This window comes from Sparus aurata, chromosome 18 (genome assembly GCF_900880675.1).
Source record: "Sparus aurata chromosome 18, fSpaAur1.1, whole genome shotgun sequence".
Taxonomy (NCBI): Eukaryota; Metazoa; Chordata; class Actinopteri; order Spariformes; family Sparidae; genus Sparus; species Sparus aurata.
In genome coordinates this window covers 1,099,524-1,120,672 of record NC_044204.1, presented here as the reverse complement: position 1 = coordinate 1,120,672, position 21,149 = coordinate 1,099,524, and the positions used below count along the sequence as shown (strand labels likewise).

General features: G+C 42.3%; 1 protein-coding gene across 4 annotated transcripts in view; it reads left to right on the top strand.

Annotated features, from left to right (window-relative positions):
- The window catches only part of arap3 (ArfGAP with RhoGAP domain, ankyrin repeat and PH domain 3), a 163,307-nt gene that overhangs the window by 23,386 nt on the left and 118,772 nt on the right, over nt 1-21,149 (top strand). For 3 of the 4 annotated variants that reach the window (XM_030395551.1, XM_030395550.1, XM_030395549.1), the window contains exons 2-5: nt 857-1,019; nt 18,687-19,631; nt 20,286-20,326; nt 20,500-20,582. In XM_030395551.1, the coding sequence (XP_030251411.1) occupies nt 946-1,019; nt 18,687-19,631; nt 20,286-20,326; nt 20,500-20,582 (1,143 nt within the window). In that variant the 5' untranslated portion in view covers nt 857-945. The remainder of the gene's footprint in view (nt 1-856; nt 1,020-18,686; nt 19,632-20,285; nt 20,327-20,499; nt 20,583-21,149) is intronic. The other variant, XM_030395552.1, reaches the window with a different exon arrangement.

The window sequence follows — 21,149 nt, the reverse complement described above, 5'->3', positions numbered from 1 at the left end:
TGAGCCCAATGAAACATCCCTGTGAATGCGGCCTGACGTCTCCTTCAGAGACCAGCTGTCCCGTCAACACGTTCTTAAAGAGACAAAACAAAGAGTCTTCGAGTGAAGCTCAAACTGATCCCAATAATCTGCTGATGATCAGTAAACCATGACGCTTAGAGGACACTCTGCCTCTGCCTCTGTCTCTGTCTCCTTCTCTGTCTCTGCCTCCTTATCTGTCTCTGCCTCCATCTCTGTGTATGTCTCTGTGCCCTGTTTGTTCAGTTTCTAAAATAATTCTCATGCCGCTCACATGACATTGTGTGTGCCTGTGTGTGTGTGTGTTGTGGTCGGCTCCTCCTTCATTAAATGGCCGCTGGTGTTTCCAATCCGAGCCTCTCTGTCTATCAGCAGCCCCCCCTCCTTCTGTCCAGAGGTCAAAGGTCATGCTGCTGCAGACGCTCAGAGACAATACTGCTGCTGTGTCCACCCGATGACATCATGTTTTGTTCTGCTTCTGTGGTTTTAGTTGGCTGAGAGAGGGGTTGTGACCTGTGGGGGGTAAAAGGTCATGGTGATGCCATCACAGTGCAGTAAAGCAGACACAAGGCTCCTCTGCCGCTGGTACACCTGGAACCTGGTTTCACCTTTAAAGGGACAGTTCAACCAAAACATTAACTTCAGTCATCCTCTCCTCCTCCTGATGATATAAAGTCAGTGAAGCGTCATGATCCACGGAACATTTCTGGAGCTTCAGAGTAAAGAGTTCCAGCATTCTGCTAAACAACTGAAGTAGCTGGAGCAGACAGACACAGAAAACCATGTTGTTTGGATCAGTTGTTGGTTGAACTCTTCTCCCATCTGTTGTCTCCTCTAGATGGGCAGTGGTTGTCTGTCCCTGCTGTAGGTCAGTGATGGCAATTGTGTTTCCTGAATGTGGAGGAGACCACATCACATCCAGACTCCATGTTGGTTGTCATGGCCTCGCTGGATGGAAGCACGCCGGTTGAGACGCTGCTGGAAGCGATCCATCTGGAGAGGTCAGAGTCAAAATCCTGCCAACACTTAGCATAGCATACACATTTAACCTTAGCCGAGAGCTGACTGCAAGTGCTACAGCAGAGTGCATTACTTACTGCATACATACCTCCACAACCTTTGCTCCACAGTGCCCCCTGGAGGCCGACCAGCACATAAAAACAGGACAGTAAATTCACACTGTAAACGGAAGCGTCAGCTCTGATTTCTACAGGGTCAAATTAATACTGACAGATTCAGAGGAAGAAGAATCCATCCAGAGCAGTAATGAGTAGGGATGTAACGGTATAAAAATTTCACACCACGGTAATAGTGACCAAAATTATCATGGTTATTGGTATACCGCTGTATTTTTAAAATAGTGTTTCCCCTACCATTGTACAGGCCTGGCGGGCCGCCAGGCCAAGGAGACCTGCCGCCAGGCCAAAAAAAAAAATCAATAGCCTATGCCAAAAATAAGCCACCTATCAATTCATTCATAAATCAATAATCATTTACATTAGGAGCGCCTCTGTGCAGCGCAACGCGAGTCAACCTGCTTCGTTGCCTAGTAACGATGCAAGTACCGCTGCTGAGAGCGCGGGCATATATTCTGGCAGGCATGGACTGGCCATCTGGCATACCGGGCAATGCCCGGTGGGCCGACGCACATTTATGGGCCGGGCTTTCATAATTTAATCCAAAAGTTTTATTATAAATCATTTTTATCGACCGCGATGGCCCATTGGTTGCTTTTCTTGAAGGACATTGGGCTAATCCAATCTCACTCAGCCCTCCTTTTTTTTTTTTAAGTGCACAATTTAGAGGGGGCGGCCCATTGGTCCGTTTTCAATATAGACAGTGAACTGAGCCAATCAGGATATAGTACGAAGGCGGCCCCACCCCCTCCCTGCGCTGTCTCCTTTAACTTCTGCTAGTTTCAAAGTGTTGAGCGCGAGGACTGACAACATGGAGCAACCAAAGAGAAAGAAACTGGGTGCGGAGAAGTTGCGTGCTAAGAGAAGAATCTCACTGTAGATGCTGCAAAATGTAGCCTACTAAAATCACAGACATGTTCGCTGGAGGGGCTGCTGTAGCCTCCACGTCCTCTGAGACAGCAATGATCCAGTAACAGCAGGTTGAAGGTGAAGACAGCAGCAGCGGGCAGGAGAGGAGCAGCCAGAGATGATGCTGACTGACAGGGACAGTGTATTACAGCCGGTAAGGAGGTAGTAACGTTAATACAGGGACTGTGAGGTGATGGAGGGAACGTTAGTTCTATTACATGAAGAGCTCTCAACGACAAACCCGACCGGTGTTGTGCCAGAAAACGACTGCTTACCAAAAAAATGACTGACCCCAATGGGAACGCCCATCGGGGGTGTTACTGCAGTCCACAGCATAACTGCGAGGATATGTTGTATTGAGAAGTAGGCTGTCATTCTGTCATACGCTACAACTTGTCTTTAAATTAACAATCATGAGATGAGTTTTGGTGGTATACTTTTATTGTCGTTGTTGTTTATGCTGCTGCTGCTGTTGTAAGATAAGGAAGCATGAGGCTGCCTGACAAGGTTACAGGGGGCAGTCACTTTTTGGCAAAGCCTTGCCAAAAAGTGACTGCCCCTGTAACTCAGGAGTGCAAAGGGCAATATTCACATAATTTTCTGGAGTGATAATAGAGGGTAACAGGTGTGTGTACACTGAATTTGGTCAGTGTCACCCTTTGCACTCCTGAGTTACAGGGGGCAGTCACTTTTTGGCGAGGCCTTGCCGAAAAATGACTGCCCCTGTAACTCAGGAGTGGGCGTTCCCGTCGGGAGCAGTCATTTGCTGTGAAGAGACCAGTAACACCCCCGATGGGCGTTCCCGTTGGGGTCAGTCGTTTTCTGGCACAACACCGGACCCGCGGGCTCTGGCCGAGTTAACAGGGGGGCAGACAATTCATGTGGGTGTGTAGCGGTGTTTCGGGTTCGGACTGTAATTTTCAGGCCCGTTGAGAACTCTAATTACATGATAATGATGAGCAATGGCGATTGATTAGAATCGATATTAATTGGTGTTGCATACTTCTCAGAATCTGGCAGCCACTGCACCTTATTCTGATAAAACAGCAAACGGTCAATTCTGAGAAGTGTCAGATGAGCATTAAGTTTCTATTTTAGGCTCCATCATAGCATTTTAGATATTTAGGTTAAAGGTGTGTTGAAAGGCTGCATAGTAATTTGAATGTGTAGCAACCCTCTGTAAACATGTTTTAAAAAACAGATTTTAAACTGCTAAATGATTAGTAAAAGCGTTGCAATTTAAGCATTACTAAAGTAAGTGTAAAAAAAAATAAAAGTATTATTAGCAAAAGGTTTGCCCACATAGAACAAGAGTAGATCTGTCAAATGCTTTTAAGACAAGTTGCTTTGCATGAGTTCATAAAGCAGCCCTTTTTTAGCCTGATATAACAATTTTATAGCATTTTAAAGGGAGCACCTTTTAACCTGAAGAATTAGAATTGAGCTGCTATATCAGGGAATTTCAGAAAATACATATTAGAGATGATTTCAATAAAAATGATAAAATAATCAATTGAACTACACAGAGCAGACAAAAGTGGTAGAGTTAACAATAGATACTAAACTTCTGAGATCTAGGATGCCGATGATACATTATGCTTGAAATAGAATTTAAAGTAAATGTACTTATTTGCTTTCCACAATGGTTATTTGATAGACTTCTAAAGTAATAATAAACTGTAGATTTCTAATAAGCCTAAAGGCAAAAAGTTATGGGTTTTTTTTCCGGTTGTGCTCCGCTAATTATGAGGGGCCGGTCTAAGCCAAAAATGCCAGGGCCGATTTTTTGTCCCAGTCCAGCCCTGTATTCTGGGATGTTTAAGGTTTGTTAGCTAACCAACTATGGCGCTGCCGAAGAAAAGAAAAAATATCGCGGGTGACAGACAACTTAATATAAAGAAATTCTTCTGCCAGACTCTGGAGCCAAGGAAAATAGATGAAGGGAGAGTATGAGGCAACTCCAGAAAAAATCACAGGTGCAGGTGAGACGGAAGAAAGGGGGGCAGATTGCAGTGGAGAGGGGGGCTGACACCGGTCCGACTGCCGACCCCTGTCCGGCGGGTGACCGCGGCCCGGACCGACTGCGGGACCCTTGTCCGATGGGTGACCGCGGGCCCGGACCGACTGGTAACGTTGACCCAGCAAAAAAAAATACAGCTAAACACAGAACATCTGGCTGGGATACCGAATGGCTTAATAACCATAACTACAGCCCTTGTTGTACCACACTCCCCATGGTAAGTTTACAATTTGTTGTTTAGCTTATATTTTTGTTCTGATTGAGGAGCTTCTCTCTCTCTCTTTTTTTCAGATGATAGGCTAGTTTTCCCAGGCATTGGCTGTTATAATAAAATGAATAAAAAACTTATGTTTGTTAAATTTTTTTTTATAACTGATAGAATCTCAATTATGTGTAGGGATGTTTTGTCGCTTATGCCGTCAGCATAAGCAGCCCGTCAAAAGAGATCCCAGAGGGTTTTCATTGAGATCCCTTCTGCAATGTACAGAAAAAATGTGCTTGAAGCTCATATGGGTTCAGACCACCACGCTGCAGCCTTTCAGGCCCATGCAATTTTGATTAAAGGTTAGATTAAGCCTAATGATTTCATTTAAGTGATATCATTCAGCAATATAGGCCTACAATGATTTTTAATGTAAATGTTTGTTATTGCTGTATTTCGTGTCTCGTCTGTTTAGGGTTTTTTTCGGTGGGTACCACCGGGCCTGAAAAAAATTCCAGGGGAAACACTGTAAAATGTATTCAAAATGTTGAAAAAACACTGATACACTGATAAATTGAAATACTTTCACCAAGATTTATATTTAAAAAGATTTATCATATATTAAAATAGTCCAAATCCAAAACCTTAATAAAACAGTGCAAAATTATGGAAGTTAAATCATGTCATTAATCAAGAGCATAGATTTTCAGTTTGAGAGCATGATTTCATTCCTTTTCAGTGACACAGCTCTTTCGCGTGCTCAGATTTTTTCTCCTCATGCTCACATTTTGTTCTTGCATTTAAATTTCTTCTGCTCTCTTTCAAAATGTCAGCTTGAACTCAAAAATCACATGCCCGTGTTCACATTTCTCCTTCTTGCTCACAAAAAGTTCGCTCGCATTCAAATGTGCCCTCTGCGCGCTCAGATCTAAAGTGCACACGCTCAGAACACTCACCTGCTCACAGGTCAAGTTCTGCTCTCGGATCTCTCCTCTGCTCACGGATTTTTCTTGTGTATCAACACTGTCAACCAATAGAAGGCCGGCTACTGTTGACCAATCAGATTACACCCGCTTCTTTGCGGGGCGGGCACTCTTTCTCCCGGGTTTATCTACTTCCGCCCTCCAGGCTGTTAAATGTGGTGGTTGCCTTTATTTTTTGACGACCTTTGGAATAAAATATCAGTTAATCAATACACCAGCGCCCGTGCTTTTCATTACAGTAGCTACATCAACATAAAGTAGAACAATAGCTGCTGTACTTTCGCCATATTAGCCAGCTGCCCAGACACATTTAGATATCACTTTTGTGAGAAACAGGCTGGATAATTTTTTAGATCAAAACAAAAAGGATTATTGTTAAATTAATTATGAATACTCTATTTTGGCTGTTATCGCTATCTAGACACTTGTTATATTCACCATTTTTTATTATTCTTTACATATAGTCTATTCTACAAATAATCCACAAGTATTATATATTTTTGATATTACCTGTATCTATATTGGCTGCTTATTCTGCTTGCTCGTCTGTTGTCAATGGACTTGGTCAATCTGATTGGTCAAATGGCTGCTGAGCCACAGGTAGATGCTGCTCTGGTGAACGGAATTCATCAGTCATCTTAGTCAGTTTACTTTTGCATTTACTAAATCAGTCCACCCAGTATGTGTTTGTTTCAAATCCTCCTCACTGCAGCTCTGCATCAATATTTGGGGAATTATGAGGTCGACTTTAGAAAGTGAAATCTACAATTAATAAGCGGTTCAGATAACGTGCCAAATCACGGATCAACTTTGTTCAGTTATACCACTATCTGTTCAGTTTACATTAGTGACACCAGCAAATTAGACAGAGAAAACTCGACATATAATGCATCATGCATCCAAGCTTAAGGTTAGTTTACCTTGCATTCGCTGAACAGTTGAGGGTGATGGTCGTGCAAATGAGTATGTAAATTGGCTGTGTTGCTGCCCCTCAGAACAACTTTTTTCTTGCAGCTCCTGCAGATAGGGCTGCCATTCTCGACCAGCTGTCCCTGAGCATTCTTACAATAACTGGAATATGCCCAGACTTCAGATTTGGTTCTCTTTTTGATCCAAGTCTTTTTATTTTCCAATTTTCCAATTATGCATAAAATACAAACAATACAAAACTACATGAACAGACACAATCTGAACAAACATAACATGAACCCTTCCCACCCCATCCCAAAAATACCAGACCAATGTTGGAATACATATACATATAGCCAGATATTTAAAAAGAAATGAAGAAAAGAAAAAAATTATGCATTTACAAATATTCCGTCAATTCTATTAGCAATTTCACAGGGTCATATATTTACTGTACATAATTACATTAGTTATTCAGTAAAGTTGGCAGCAGCCACACTTTCAATGAAGGATATAAATGGTTGCCAGGTAGAATAAAATTTCCCAACAGATTCTCGAATGGTATACCTGATTTTGGAGGATATGACACATGACCTCTAATCCAATGTCCATATGCTGGAGGCTGAGAATCTTTCCATTTAGAAAGAATAAGCCTTCTTGCCAGCAGAGAACAGAATGCAATCCTTTTTATATTGCACTTACTGAGAGAGACATCCACTGGGGCCACTCCAAACAGTGAAATTAAAGGGGATGGGTGTACCGTTTTCCCACATATTTTAGAGAAGGCCTCAAAAATAGATCGCCAAAATCTATACAGCAATTTTGAACTGTATTACAGCATGTCTTAGGCATACAGAGGAGGAGTAAATCCTCTGAATAATTTTTTGCCAAACAGGCTCTGAAATAGGTTCCTCTAAGTCTGTTTCCCATTTACGTTTAAGAGCCTCCAGATTGGTCACTTGATGTGAATTGAGCAATGTATAAATTCTACTGATAATTTGTTTGGTGACTGTAAAGCATTTAAAAATCGAGTCAAGAAGTGACATGGGAGGACATGAGGGAAAACAGTCAGAGTTAGACATAACAAAAAATCTGACTTGAAGATACCTGAAATTTGACCTATGAATATCAAATTTTTGCGATAACTGTTCAAAGGAGGCAAACTTATTTTCTATGTAGAGGTCGTAAAGTGACTTTATTCTAATTTGTGACCATGAGTCAAAGGCATCATCAATTACTGAGGGAATAAAAATGTGGTTTTTCTTCACTGGAGCAGCCAGCGACAGCCCAGTTATGTTGAGAGATCGTCTAAACTGGTTCCAGATCTTCAATGTATGGATAACAGTGGGCTTGTTTTGAAAGGTAGTTTAGAGCACAGCAAAGCTGCAGGCGAGGTATGTTCAATTGAGGCCTTCTCTAATACCAACCAGCTAAGGCTATCAGCATCACTCCTCATCCAATACATCAGCGTTCTAATATTAGCAGCCCAGTAGTAATACCTGAAGTTTGGGAGACACATGCCTCCAATTGTACGGGGCAGCTGTAAAATGTTTTTACCTATCCCTGGTTGCTTCTTATTTCATATGAAGGCTGATATCTGACTGTCCAAATTGAAGAAAAAAGATTTTGTTAAACAAATTGGAAGACTTTGAAATAGGTAGAGAAATTTGGGGAGCACACTCATTTTGATTGAATTTATCCCTCCCCCTAGTCAAAAAAGGTAGGGCATCCCAGCGATCTAAATCTTGTTTGACACTTGATAGCAGAGGTTGATAATTAGCCTTGTAGAGATCCTTGTAATTACGTGTCACCCATATACCTAAGTAGTTTAGGGCTAATTTTAAAGGAGTTGGCCCAATGTCTGTCCCATCAGCAGAGGTGATAGGCATCAGCTCACTTTTCTGGAGGTTGACTTTATAGCCAGATATACTTACAAATTTCGCAAGTAAGATCAGTAATTCTGGAATACTTGAGAGAGGATCCAAGATAAATAGTGGAGCAGATTAATGGCATATTTCAAGAGAATCGTTCAAATTGGTATACAAGCATGAAATTTGGCACAGATACTCTCTAAGGGTCACTTTTTGGGAAAAAGGCGTTGGCCACCCAAAAATTCAATATGGCGGCCATTTTTTCAAGATGGCCGCTATTTCTGTCAAATGCTCATGATGTCAATCGTTCAAACAGTGATGTAGGCATAACATTTTGTGAAAATACTCTCTTAAGAATGTTTTTTTGGAAAACGGTGCTTGTCCCTCAAAAATTCAAGATGGCAACCATTTTTCAAGATGGCCACCATTTCTATTGAATCCTTACATCAACTTTTCAAATGGTGATGCTATCATCAAATTTGGTACAAATATTCTTCAAGGAACATTCTCATGGAAAAAAGTGTGTGCCACTCAAAAATTCAAGATGGAGACCATTTTCAAGATGGCCACCATTTCTGTCAGAGCTCAATTTAGTGTGTTAAGGAAGGTTTTGTTCAATAGAATGAATGTCATTACACAACCAGGGCACACTGGAGACTTCACTGCTGTGGAACTCAGCATGGGATTCAGTGTCAGCTGATCTAGTTTTACTTACACTGTAGTTCTTGACTAGCAGTAATAGTATAGCTAAGTTTAGTGTCCCAAATGCTGTCTAACAGCCCCTCATCAATTAGCTAGTAATAGATGTAGTTAGATAGCCACACCTGAATTGACAAGTTGTGCCAGCGCGTGAGAGCCGAGCCAAGGGTTAGCGTGGCAATACATGACTTGTTCATGTATGCTTACCTGGAAGGTGTACAGATCACACGGGACTTAAATGATACTGGATAAATGATCAGGCTAGGTGTAGGTGACCCAAACCTAGTTGTATCCCATACCTGAATGTGTACTATGTCTATGATTGAGGTGCCTGGCAAACCTGGGACATTTTCCCTGAGGCCTCTCTCATCTTCAGCAAACTAAGTCAATACCCTCCTGTTGTGATTGATAGTGACCTGGAGATCCTTGAGAAGTTTGTGGTCCTGCTGTATGATCGATCAAGCACAGCTGTTAGTGTAGATGAGGCTAGACTTGACATGTTTGCCCGAAAGCAGAGGCCATATGAAGCCATTCCTCCAACAAGGGCAGCTCTGCTTCAACACACTAAACATGCTGCATATCACGCAGGCTGCATATGGGGTCCAGCAACCCAGTGTCAGCCAGAAGCAGAGAGTCCTGCTGACTGAGGATGGAAAATGCTTGGGAAACAATGGGGGGTCTTCTGGACAGCAAATGCACCAATTGCACAAAGTTATGAACAACTAGCCACGTGTGGCTGCAAATCAGAGTGCCGTGGAAGATGCAAATGTTTTAGATTGGGTTTCACTTGCAATTGCAAATGTGAATAAAAAAGTAAGTAGCCTTGCGGTGGGCCGAGAGCCAATTTCCAGATTCTGGACTGTGATGTATATGTACACCTTCCTGGATATGTTGCCCCCAATACAACACTTGCTGACTGCTAAGCAGGGAGGCATTGGCTACCATTTTTAACAGTCTTTATTATGACTCGGCAGGGCACAACCTCTCAATCTCAGGTTGGACACTCTAACCACAAGGCCTTTGAGCTGGTAAAAATGTGAATAGAACTTATGTTTTTTTTTTCAATCCTTCCTTTTAACTCAATCCCAACAGAGTACACTATTAAAGCAACACCCACCTTGAAAAATTAATCTTGAATTTTTGCGATTGCCTTTTTCTAAAAGTGTGGCCGTCAGAGTATTTTTGCTAACATGCATGTGTGCATCAGTGTACATACTACCAAAATGACAGCCATCTTGGTAAAGGTCTCCATCTTGAATTTTTTATTGGCCATCCAATTTTTCCAAAAAGTGGCCTTAACAGAGTATTTGTGGCATATTTTCTGTATCACTATTTGGAAACAGTGGTGATGAACATAGGACAGGAATGGCAGCCATCTTGAAAAATGGTTTCCATCCTGAATTTTTACTGGCCACTTCCTTTTTCTAACAGTGGCCCTTCCTCTCTGTGGACTGCACCTTGCCGTGGTGGAGAGGCCTGTGTACACCAATGAACCTGAGAGCTATGCCGGCGGGGATTTTATATCCCTGGCAAGTTTAACTAAGCTGGACAGGTCAAAGGAGAGGAGGCAGACAAAGCAGACATTATGACTATTTGACAGAAATGGTGGCCATCTTGAAAATGGTCACCATCCTGAATTTTTGAGGGACAAGCATCTTTTTCCATTAACATGTCCTTTAGTGAAATAAATTTGTATCAAATTTCATGCTTGGATCACTGTTTGAATAATTGATATAATAAGCATAAGCAAGCAACATATTCCCTGAAGTGTTTCTGCCTAATTTTATGCTTGCATCACCATTTGAACAATTGAAAAAATTAATATTAATATTCGACAGGAACGGAATTATATCATCTTTAAAAATGGCAGCCATCTTGAATTTTTGCGGGACAAGCACCTTTTTCCATTAACATGTCCTTTAGAGAGTATTTGTATCAAATTTTATGCTTGGATCAATGTTTGAATAATTGATATAATAAGCATTGAATAGCAATGGCGGCCATCTTTAACAATGGTCGCCATATTGAATTTTTGAGTGGCCAACGCCTTTTTCCAAAATAGTGGCCCTTAGAGAGTATCTGTGCCAAATTTCATGCTTGTATTGCAAAGTGAATGATTTTTTAACTAATCTGCTGCACTAAAACAGCAACATGTCATCTGCATATAGCGATACTTTATGCCCGAGCCTGCCCGCTGAATCCCCTTGATCGTGGAGCTCTGTCTTAAAGCTATCGCAAGTGGTTCGATTGCAATTGCAAGTAGGAGTGGAGAACGAGGGCACCCCTGTCTTGTACCTCGTTGCAACTTAAAATATTTGGATATATTATTATTAGTGTGTACTGCAGCCATTGGAAGGGTATATATAATTTTTAATTTAAATGCTTCCAGGGTCCTAAAGAGATATTCCCATTCCACACGGTCAAATGCTTTTTCAGCGTCAAGCGAAAGTATCAACTCATTGTTACCATGATTAGGTGGAGATGGGCCATACAGAATATTAAATAGGCGCCTCATGTTAAAGAAGGAATAACGGTCCTTTATAAAGCCCGTCTGATCAGGGAAAATAATGGTCGGAACCGCTTCCTCAAGGCGGCAAGCTAATATTTTTGCAAGGGTTTTTGCATCTGTGTTCAGGAGAGACATAGGGCGATATGAGCTGCAATTAAGAGGGTTTTTATCCTTTTTAAGCAATAACGAAATAACTGCTTCATGCATAGAAGGAGGTAAAGATCTTGAGAGGGGGGATTCTTTAAACACTGATAGTAATAAAGGGGAGAGCTGATTCTCAAATCTTTTGAAAAATTATGTTGGAAAGCCATCTGGCCCTGGGGATTTGCCACTGTGCATGTCTCTGATTGCTGAGATTACCCCCATTACTGAATTGGAGAGGGATCCTGTCCAATTCAGTAACTAACTCAGAATTTACAGATGGTTTCAGGGCCTTAAAGAAATCCTCAACTTCGGATGGATCGCTGGTTAAGTCAGAGGTGTACAGTAACTGATAGAACTTACTAAAACAGGAATTGATTTCTTTGTTATCAGTACATTTTATACCCTGATCGTCATGTATTGCTGGGATTGTTTGATTAGCAGATTTTTGGCACAGCTGATGTGCAAGCACTCGCCCAGCCTTTTCCCCATGCTCATAGTGGCCATGTCTTGCTTTTGAAATAAAATATTCAGCCTGTCGAGTAGACAGGTTATCAAAATCTGTTTGTAATGTCATACAGCTTTTAATTAGATCTGCTGAAGGGGAATAGCTGTATAGCCTGTCCAATTCTAGGATTTGGTTTGTTAACTGTTTAAGGCGTTCATTGTATGAAATAATTTGACCCCATGAGTATGCCTTTAATGACTCCCAGATAGTAGAGAACGACATTTGTTTGATTTGATTAATTTCAAGAAAGAATTTTATTTCGGATTATATAAAATTTACAAACTCTTCCTCTGAGAGAAGTAGAGCATTAAGTTGCCATGGGCGATAGATGGGCTGTGTGTCAGGAATACGTATTTTCATACTCAGAGGCTCATGATCCGAAATAACTATGGCTTCGTAATCGCATTCCACAATAGAATGTAAAATTCTCTTGTCGAGAAAGAAATAATCGATGCGCGAATATGTTTTATGGACTGGGGAGAAGGAAGAATAGGCCCTTGATGTGGGATTACGAAACCGCCACACATCAGCTACACCATAAGTCTCAAGAAATAGAATGACAGATTGAGCGGATTTGGTCAGGGGTGATGGTGACGATCCACCTGGGCATTCGAAGCCACTTCGGTCCGAGGAGGCAATGGGCCTGGTGTAAGAGGCTCCGGTAAATTTATAATTATGTAAATTCATGCCATCTGTGCACTTTTAATCAGGGTTCGTACACATTTTTAGAGGTCAAATTCAAGCGCTTTTCAAGCACTTTTAAGGGTCATTTTCAAATTTTTCCAGCTCCTTATCGCTGGGGTAAAATACATATCTACAGGAATATATATACTCATACTTATTTTTTTCACTTTTTATCACAATTATGTACATTGTATTATGCTGAAAACATCTAAAATAATGTTTCATAACAGCAAAAAGTTTAGAAATTAAAGGTGAACACAAAGTTTTATCCAAAAAAGAGGGAAGCCACTTGGCGTTCTTCAGGCACACTTGCACCGAGAGACCTGAGAGCACCCTGTAATTTCCTTTTTTAACATACATTTTTATGTTTCAAAATGCAGTGTTGGGAGTAACACGTTACAAAAGTAATGCAATTACTGTAATGCATTACTTTTTTCTGTAACGCAGTAATGTAAGGCATTACAAAAAAAAAAGGTAATATTTTCCTCGGTACAAATCTCAGTAACGCATGCTACAATGCATTTTAAACCCAAAATTAAGTGGTGTGTTGTTTTTACACAAATTTGTCAACACCGCGAGATTAGCAGGGGAGAAAAAATCTGCGCAAATGTTTACTTCCTGTTAGTGCTAGAGAACTATTGATTGAGGAGATGATGACTGCAGCAGCAGACAAGTTGGACTCTACGTTCGCGAGATGGACATACGCTCATAGTTTTAAGTTCATTAGAGACAAGGATGTGAAGAACATTATAGTTAAATGCACTTTGTGTGCGAAACCAAAAGATCTCTCTACCTCGCGAAATAGCAATTTTAAAGTAATTTAACGAAACATCTAGAGCGATGCCACACTAACATTATGCTAGTAACCAAACGAAAGCAAACTGAGGATGAGAGCGGAGAAAAAACTAAGAAGCAAAAACTTTCTCCCGTTCTTCAATGCTTGAACCTCAAGAACTGAGGAGACTGTGGCAGAGTATGTCGTCGAAGATATGCTGCCACTTTCAACAGTGGATTCTCCATATTTTAGAAAAATTGTGAGCAAGATCCCCATCCAGGCTAGCAATGACAAGGTAAGCTATCATTGCCTCAACAGGTTAGTGCTACTAGCCTATTGACACTAATATAAATAGCCACCAGAACAGCAACATAACGTCAATCTGCTTCATGTCAGTCTGTATCCAAATAAAAACATACAAAAACTTCTGTTAAACACAATAAACATTCACTAAAGGGCCTTTCAATGTAGGCTACCCCCCATCCCCACCCCCATCCCAAACACACACACACACACACACACACACATGAAACTAACTGTTTTTGAAAGGTCTGCCCAAACTGAATTTGAGTATTAACATCGAACATTTGGGGTGAATTACCAGTTTCTGCCGTCCAAACGCGCCGCAGCTGAAGCCCCGTTGCTTGGTCGTTGTTTACGGAGGCGGCAACTGCCTGTGTTTGGGACGGTGCACGCAGGGCGTGAATATCAGCCTCTTCTCCCAACGTGTGTTTGTAACGCGGTGGGTTGCCCCTGCCAGTATTAAGCGCTTTCAGGTGAAGTCAGAACAACTTCCTGCAATCCACAGACATCCAAATGGACTGCAGGCGAATGATTTCTAAAACATTTAGTAATCGGGTACGTTTTGACAATCGATTCTGCACTGTTATGTTGTGTGAAGTGTTACGGCCTTCTCTTTGCCTTTGTCTGGAATTCAGGCATGGACACCTGTGTTTTTGCAGGGAATAGATTGGAAGTGGGATAGAGAGGGGGGGGGGGTTGTGGCTTGCAGTAAACTTCCTCCGCCCTAAATTCGAACCCGGGTCCACTGCGTATGTGGCATGCACTCCAACCACTCGACAACCAGCGCAGATAAGACACTGCCTTCTGTTGTCACCGTGAAGGCAGGAAGGCAGCGCAGCATAGGGGAGGATGGAAGTGGAATGCCACAGATTTAGATAGGTGGTGGAGTGCAGCCAGATGTGATTCTTCCTTTTGGAAAGGGACAGCGGTCAAGTGATCAGGTTTGACGAGCGTCCTGCAGTAGCTGTGTTTAACCAAAGAACTCACTCAGTTGTTTCATATCGCAGGGGAAGCCACTTCGTTCATCGCGGAAGAGTTGGGCAGAATCTCAGCTACACACATCTTGTTGTGTGCCACATTGACAGGGCAGACACAACACGCACATGGCATTCTTAGCAAATTGGCTTATTTGAAAATTGTGTGCTGTGGCTTACTACCACTGACTTATCCATTATGTGGCTCTAAACATTACCTTGCAATTATGCCATGTTGTAACGTGCAATTTAGACAAAACTACCTGCAAATGCCATGTACATCTGACTACTATTGTCATCACTGCACATAAATGAGTGTAGAATAATGCTTCACTTGCCTTCTTTCAAACATGTATTTATGGCTGTCTATCAGTGTCAAGCTTTTGATCCAAGTTCTGCTTTGTCTGCCAAGAAGTGCGTGCTGCCAACTTTTGAAGTTTCAATAAAATCTGATGAATATGCGGCTGACTTACTGGAATTGAATGGAATTATTCAGAGGTAATTCAGATAGGATACATGTGCCTTGAAAGACAACAGTGCCATCTAGTGGCGACTTGCATCACCTACACCATCAATTCATGTGCTTCTAAGCAAAATTGACCACTTCCTGTTGGACTGACAGTGTGGGTGTAAATGAGTCATTTGTGTGTCTTGTCATAACACACATCATAACACACATGCGTGCCAAATTTCATTCATGTACATGCATGTAGGACGCCCAATTTGACAGAGAAAACCCTTACTTCATGTTTCCAGTGGGTGGCGCTATGGATATGACACAGCATTGATACACAGATCTATTCAGGGCGTCTCCCTCTAGATTCCCTCTAGATTTGGCCGAGCTAGGAAATAGTATGAAGGAGTTATCAGGACTTGATGCTTCATGACGAAGGATTGTTATGGCGGGCTCCGTAACTGCCAGCAGGTATGACGTAGGATAAAGATATTAATAACTTTTCATCTTCAAGGTCAGAAGATGCTACTGAGTGACTTTGAAGTCTGTGGTGTTACATCTGTAGGAGGAGATAATTTAAGTACAAAGATTGGCATAATTCAACATGGCGGCCAAAAGCAAAATGGCAGACTAAGTATTGATGCTGAGATTTGTTCGGGGAGACAGCCTCTACAGTTACGAGCAGTTTGGTGTGGATAGGAAATTGTATGTTGAAGTTATAAAGCCTCGATGCTTGACGGCGTGAGGACAAAATGGTTTCCACCGAACCGCCAACATAACCTTGGCGCATCTGAATGATTTCCATAACTTTTTCTCTTCGAGGCATGAAGAAAATTACTGAGTTAATTTGAAGACTGTGGTGTTTAAGCTCTAGGACAAGATAATTTTCAAAGTAGGCATGATTTGGACAAAAACGCCACCACACATCTAAATGGCTGCCTTCCTGTTGGACTGACACTAGGGGTCCAAATGGGTTTTTTGTGCGTCCGGTCATGAGGAATATGCGTACAAATTTTCGTCCTTCTATGTTACAAGTAGGAGGCGGGGCATCACAATAGGTGGCGCTACAGAGCCCCTGCGTCACAGCCACGCCCCATGACTACACAGATCTCATCAGGGCGACTCCTTCTGCATTCCTGAGAGATTTGGCCGAGATAAGACATTGTATGAAGAAGTTATGAGGACACGATGCTTTACGGCGAAGGATTTGAATTGACCGCTCCACTGTGGCCAGCAGGTATGACGTAGGATAAAGATTTTAATAACTTTTCATCTTCAAGGTCAGAGGATGCTACTGAGTCACTTTGAAGTCGGTGGCGTTACATCTGTAGGAGGAGATAATTTAATTACGAAGATTGGCAATATTTCAAAATGGCGGCCAAAATCAAAATGGCCGACTTAGTATTGATGCTGAGATTTATTTGGGGAGACAGCCTCTACACTTATGAGAAGTTTGGTGTGGATAGGAAATTGTATGTTAAAGTTATAAAGCCTTGATGTTTGACCGCAAGGGGAAAAAATGGTTTCCACCGCCCCGCCCACTAAAGTATGTCGCAGCTGAAAGATTTTAATAACTTTTGTTTTCCAAGGCATGAAGAAAATAACTGAGTTAATGTGAAGACTGTGGTGTTTAAGCTCTAGGACAAGATAGTTTTCAAAGTAGGCATGAATTGGACAAAAACGCCGCCACACATCTAAATGGCTGACTTCCTGTTGGAGTGACGGTATCGCTCCAAGAGGATTTTTTGTGCGTCTGGTCATGAGGAACCTGCGTATTGATTTTCGTTCTTCTACACACTTGTGGGAGGCGGGGCTGAACATTAGGGGGCGCTACAGAGCCCGCAGGTCACGACATCGCCCAACGACACAGAGCCCGCAGGTCACGACATCGCCCAACGACATTAAATTATCAAATTTTTCGCCAGATGTGACGTATATTCCAAATTTGGTGAGTTTTTGGGTATGTTCAGGCTTCCAAAACTGCAGTTAAAGTGCAGAGGAATAATAATAATAATGAAGAATAATTTTTCCAATTACAATAGGGACCTCACAGGTCGATGACCTGCTCGGGCCCTAATTAATAATGCAATACATGTTTGGAGTAACTTGCCCAACACTGTCAAAATGTGTCACCTATCTGTAAGAAGTCTTGGCTTCCATCTAATTTTACTTTAATAGAAGTAAGTAATGAAAAGTGGAGAAAAGTGAACATTCCCTTTTCACACTTCCACTCCTTCTCCTCAGCCATCCTTCTCTATTGCTACCAGGCTGCATGTGTGACGACACACAGGCCATAGACTGCATACAGACAATCAAGCGCTAACGGAACGAGGTCACGTAACGTGATTAATGGTGCGTTAATTATTCTTTAGCGTATTATGGTTTCCATATTAATATATTAATTACATGCATTAACGCGTACGTTTTTTCTGCAGTCTATAGTTAACATGTTAACTTTGACAACCCTACATTTTACATAATTTAGTCTGTAAAAACGCTAATTTAGCAAACGTTAGCGGTTAACATAAACAAAGTGTTAACGTGCAGCGTTGGCCCTCAAAGTCTTAAGTTAACTTACATTTCATGTGACTGGAGGTCTCTCCCATTGCACAAATCTGCAAATCGTTTTTGCAGACTTTGCATGAGGCCACTCTTTGATTCGGTCCTTATTTTAACCATAGTTTGTAGTTATTCAAGCCAACGCTCGTTAACACAGCAGCCTCCCGGCATTTTGTCATCTCCTGCCGTCTCTCTTCAAAGGGGGCGGGGCGGGGTCACACACAGACTGGCAGGTCGCAGAGAGGAGCAGAGAGGCTCAGCGGAGCCCAGGAGAAAACATCTCCACATACGGCTCTCTTACTGATTTTATTTCTCCTTGTTATAAGCAAACTATCAAATCTGATCTCAATTTTGTGAAAGAAACAGAGTTATAATGTCAAGCACTTTCAAGCACCTAAACTAAAATCAAAGCACTTTTCAGACCTTGAAAACACAACATTGAAATTCAAGCACTTTCACGGATTTCAAGCATCCGTACGAACCCTGTTTAATTGACTTCAATTTAAAGTTAAATACTACAGATCAGTATGGTGAAATGTTCAGTAAAGAAACTAAATTAAAACAGGCTTGGCGGGAGCCCACGCTAAATGCACCTTACTCCATTGCCATCCAGCCACGCCCCCCCCCCCTACTCGATTTGGCTCTCTTTAAAGGCGGAAATATGCCTTGAGGGCCGCTACTATCACGTCCTCCCACCGCCATGACTACTTCATTACATAACAAGCACACGCTGCACGCTGCACCGGCATAGTGAGACTTGGAGAAAGTATCTTGCAAGTTTTCTACACCATGGTCATCGACCACAGCGGTTACCATGGTAATTTAAACCTAAATGGTAACCTTCACCGTCTGGAATTTTGCCATGGTTTACCGTTACACCGGTAACCGTTACGTCCCTAGTAATGAGTAATGAGTCTGTAATTAATTTATTGTGCTAAGTTTAAGTTGTGTTCATATCTGTCAGTCGACATTCAGGTGGTAACATCTTAATCATTGTCATTTTTTACTCTTAAATGCCTGTTTCCACTGCAGGTACCAGGACGCCTTCCGTAGAGGTGGGCTCCTATTGGCTAGAGACTTCACACACCTAGATCATGATGCGCTGGTCAGTCTTGGTATAACTGCCACAGGACACAGGAAGAGAATCCTACGATTGGTTGGTCACATTCAGAGTACAGAGGCTCAGAGAGACAATCAGAAAACTGATCTCCTGCATGACCGCTGTCAGTCTGTGATGGACATTTCTTTATCAGAGTGTGGTCACGGCACTGCGTCGCTGTTGGGACCTGTTAACTTTGAGGCGTTCAGGAACAGCTCTGCTCCGAACCTTGCCACCATGCTGACCAACTCTGACAGCAGCATATCACTGGTGAAGCCGATTCCTAAACCCAGAACTGTCTTCAACCGGCGCAGAACCACCCCCGTCCACTTCTGTCCAACCCCTGACCCTCCCCCACCCAGGAGGCTCTCCCCGGAGTCCATCTGTTTTAGTCTGTTTGAGGGTTTGTCCTCAGGGGACAAGCCCACACCTGACGACAGGCTGACCTCTAATCTCAACGACAAATTGACCACGCCTAGCCGCAGACTGAGCAAGGCGGAGAGGAGGAGGCCAAGTCGAAGCTTGTCTCTGTCAGATGCTGGGGGGTCGCTACCTCCTGTGCCCCCGAGGCTGAACCGTGGGGTTTCCCCCGCCACGTTCCAGGGGTCCCCACCCTCTTCTTCTTCATCTGTGCAGACAGAACAGAACCAGACCCTTCCTTTCACTTCCTTTCCTGCGAGTCTTGACTACAGGCTCTCTGGATCCTCACCATCCGGTTCACTGAAAGCTGGAGGGATGGAGATGGTCTCTAATGAGATCTACTGGGGCACTTTACCGGGTTATACTGTCCCCAGTGGAGGGAAGAGTTATTGCAGCCAGCACTCAGCCCCTTCGGCTCCGCCCAGACAAACTCCTGACAGGAAGCCCGAGAGAAACAGGTAGGTTGCTTTGGTAGACTTGTTTCTAGATCATAGTCCACACAAGAAGGTTTCTTTAGTTGTACTCAGAAAAACATCCATTATTAGCCTCCAGGCCGACAGTGAAAGCCTCTTGAGTCTGTCACTGTAGTAGTGTAGTTTCTATTTATCAGTGAGAGTAGAGTGAAAAACATCAGTTCCTATATCTGCAGTCTCCTGGTTTCTCTTTTTGGATGATGAATACAGACTACCGCCACCTGCTGGTATGGAGAGAGGTCTCCTTTCACGCAGGTGCGAAATTAATTTTCTGACGTCAGTATGTTTCAGATTAAATGCTTTTTAGGGCTGTGTTGGATAGTTTCTGAACTTTCTGAAACAGGCACTGGTTTCTGCTGGATCAGAGGTTTAAATGGCCAAAAATGCATCCACACTTGTTGTATGAAGAACAACTGTCCAGTTTGAGGAGTTCATCAGGATCCTAAAATGTTCTCAGGCTTGATGGGATATATAATCCAGTAGGGGCAGTGTTTCTGGAGTTCAACCAGTAAAGTCAGGACATCTCGACCTCTGCCACAGATTTCACACAACTACTTTAGTGTCACAGTGAGTTCCCGGAGTGTTTCTTTAAATCAGTTATTGATAGCTGATCTGTTGTTTGTGTATTTTTGTTTTCAGTGGCAGCACTTTAAGTAACAACTCTTTAGGATCAGCCAGAGGTGAGTACAGATGTTACTGTGAATGAAAACAGGATCTAAGTGCACAGTAACACTTTTTATTCAATATCTGACATGAATTTGGCACCCCATTGTGTTTTCATCAAGTTGGATTTATATGGCTCATTACCATCCAAGCCACAGTACTAATTTACTCAGCATTTTCTGTTCAACAGCTTCAACAGATGACCCTGAAGAGGAGATAAGCCCGTACTGTGAAACTGTGTTCCAAACCAGAAGAAGTCCACTCATCATTGAGGTGAGACAGCAGCACACAGTGAAAAAAGAACACTTAAATTTTCCCACAAATGCAGTAGGCGATATGAGGGAGGATGCCGTCCCCAATAAGCATCCCCCTTGTTAACCTGCCATCACTCTCCATCCCCTAGTAGCAGATAGTGCGTTACAAATCGCAAGCGGTCGCGATCAGCTCCGACGCACAGTGGAGTCAAGCCTGGCACGGCTGCTTTGTGACATGGCTGCCTGGTTTATTTATTCTTTTTTTTTTCAAATATGTTTATTGGGTTTTTCAAGGACAAGGACCATGTATTTTGCTAAAGCAAGCCTCTGTGCAAAACAGAGTCAAAGTAAGATGATGTCCAGTTTAAACGAAGCACAAATATAGAGAACTCATAACAATAGGTGGTATAAAAAGCTTGGAAATAGAAATAATTGTGGCAAGGAAAAAACAAACAAAACAAAGAAAAACAAAAAAAAAACCACTAACATTGGCAACTGTAGTTATATGAGATACCATGAGTAGGACCTTATCGCGTACTATCAAGGACATGAAATCTACAGGTCAAACGATCGCTAATGGGGTGCA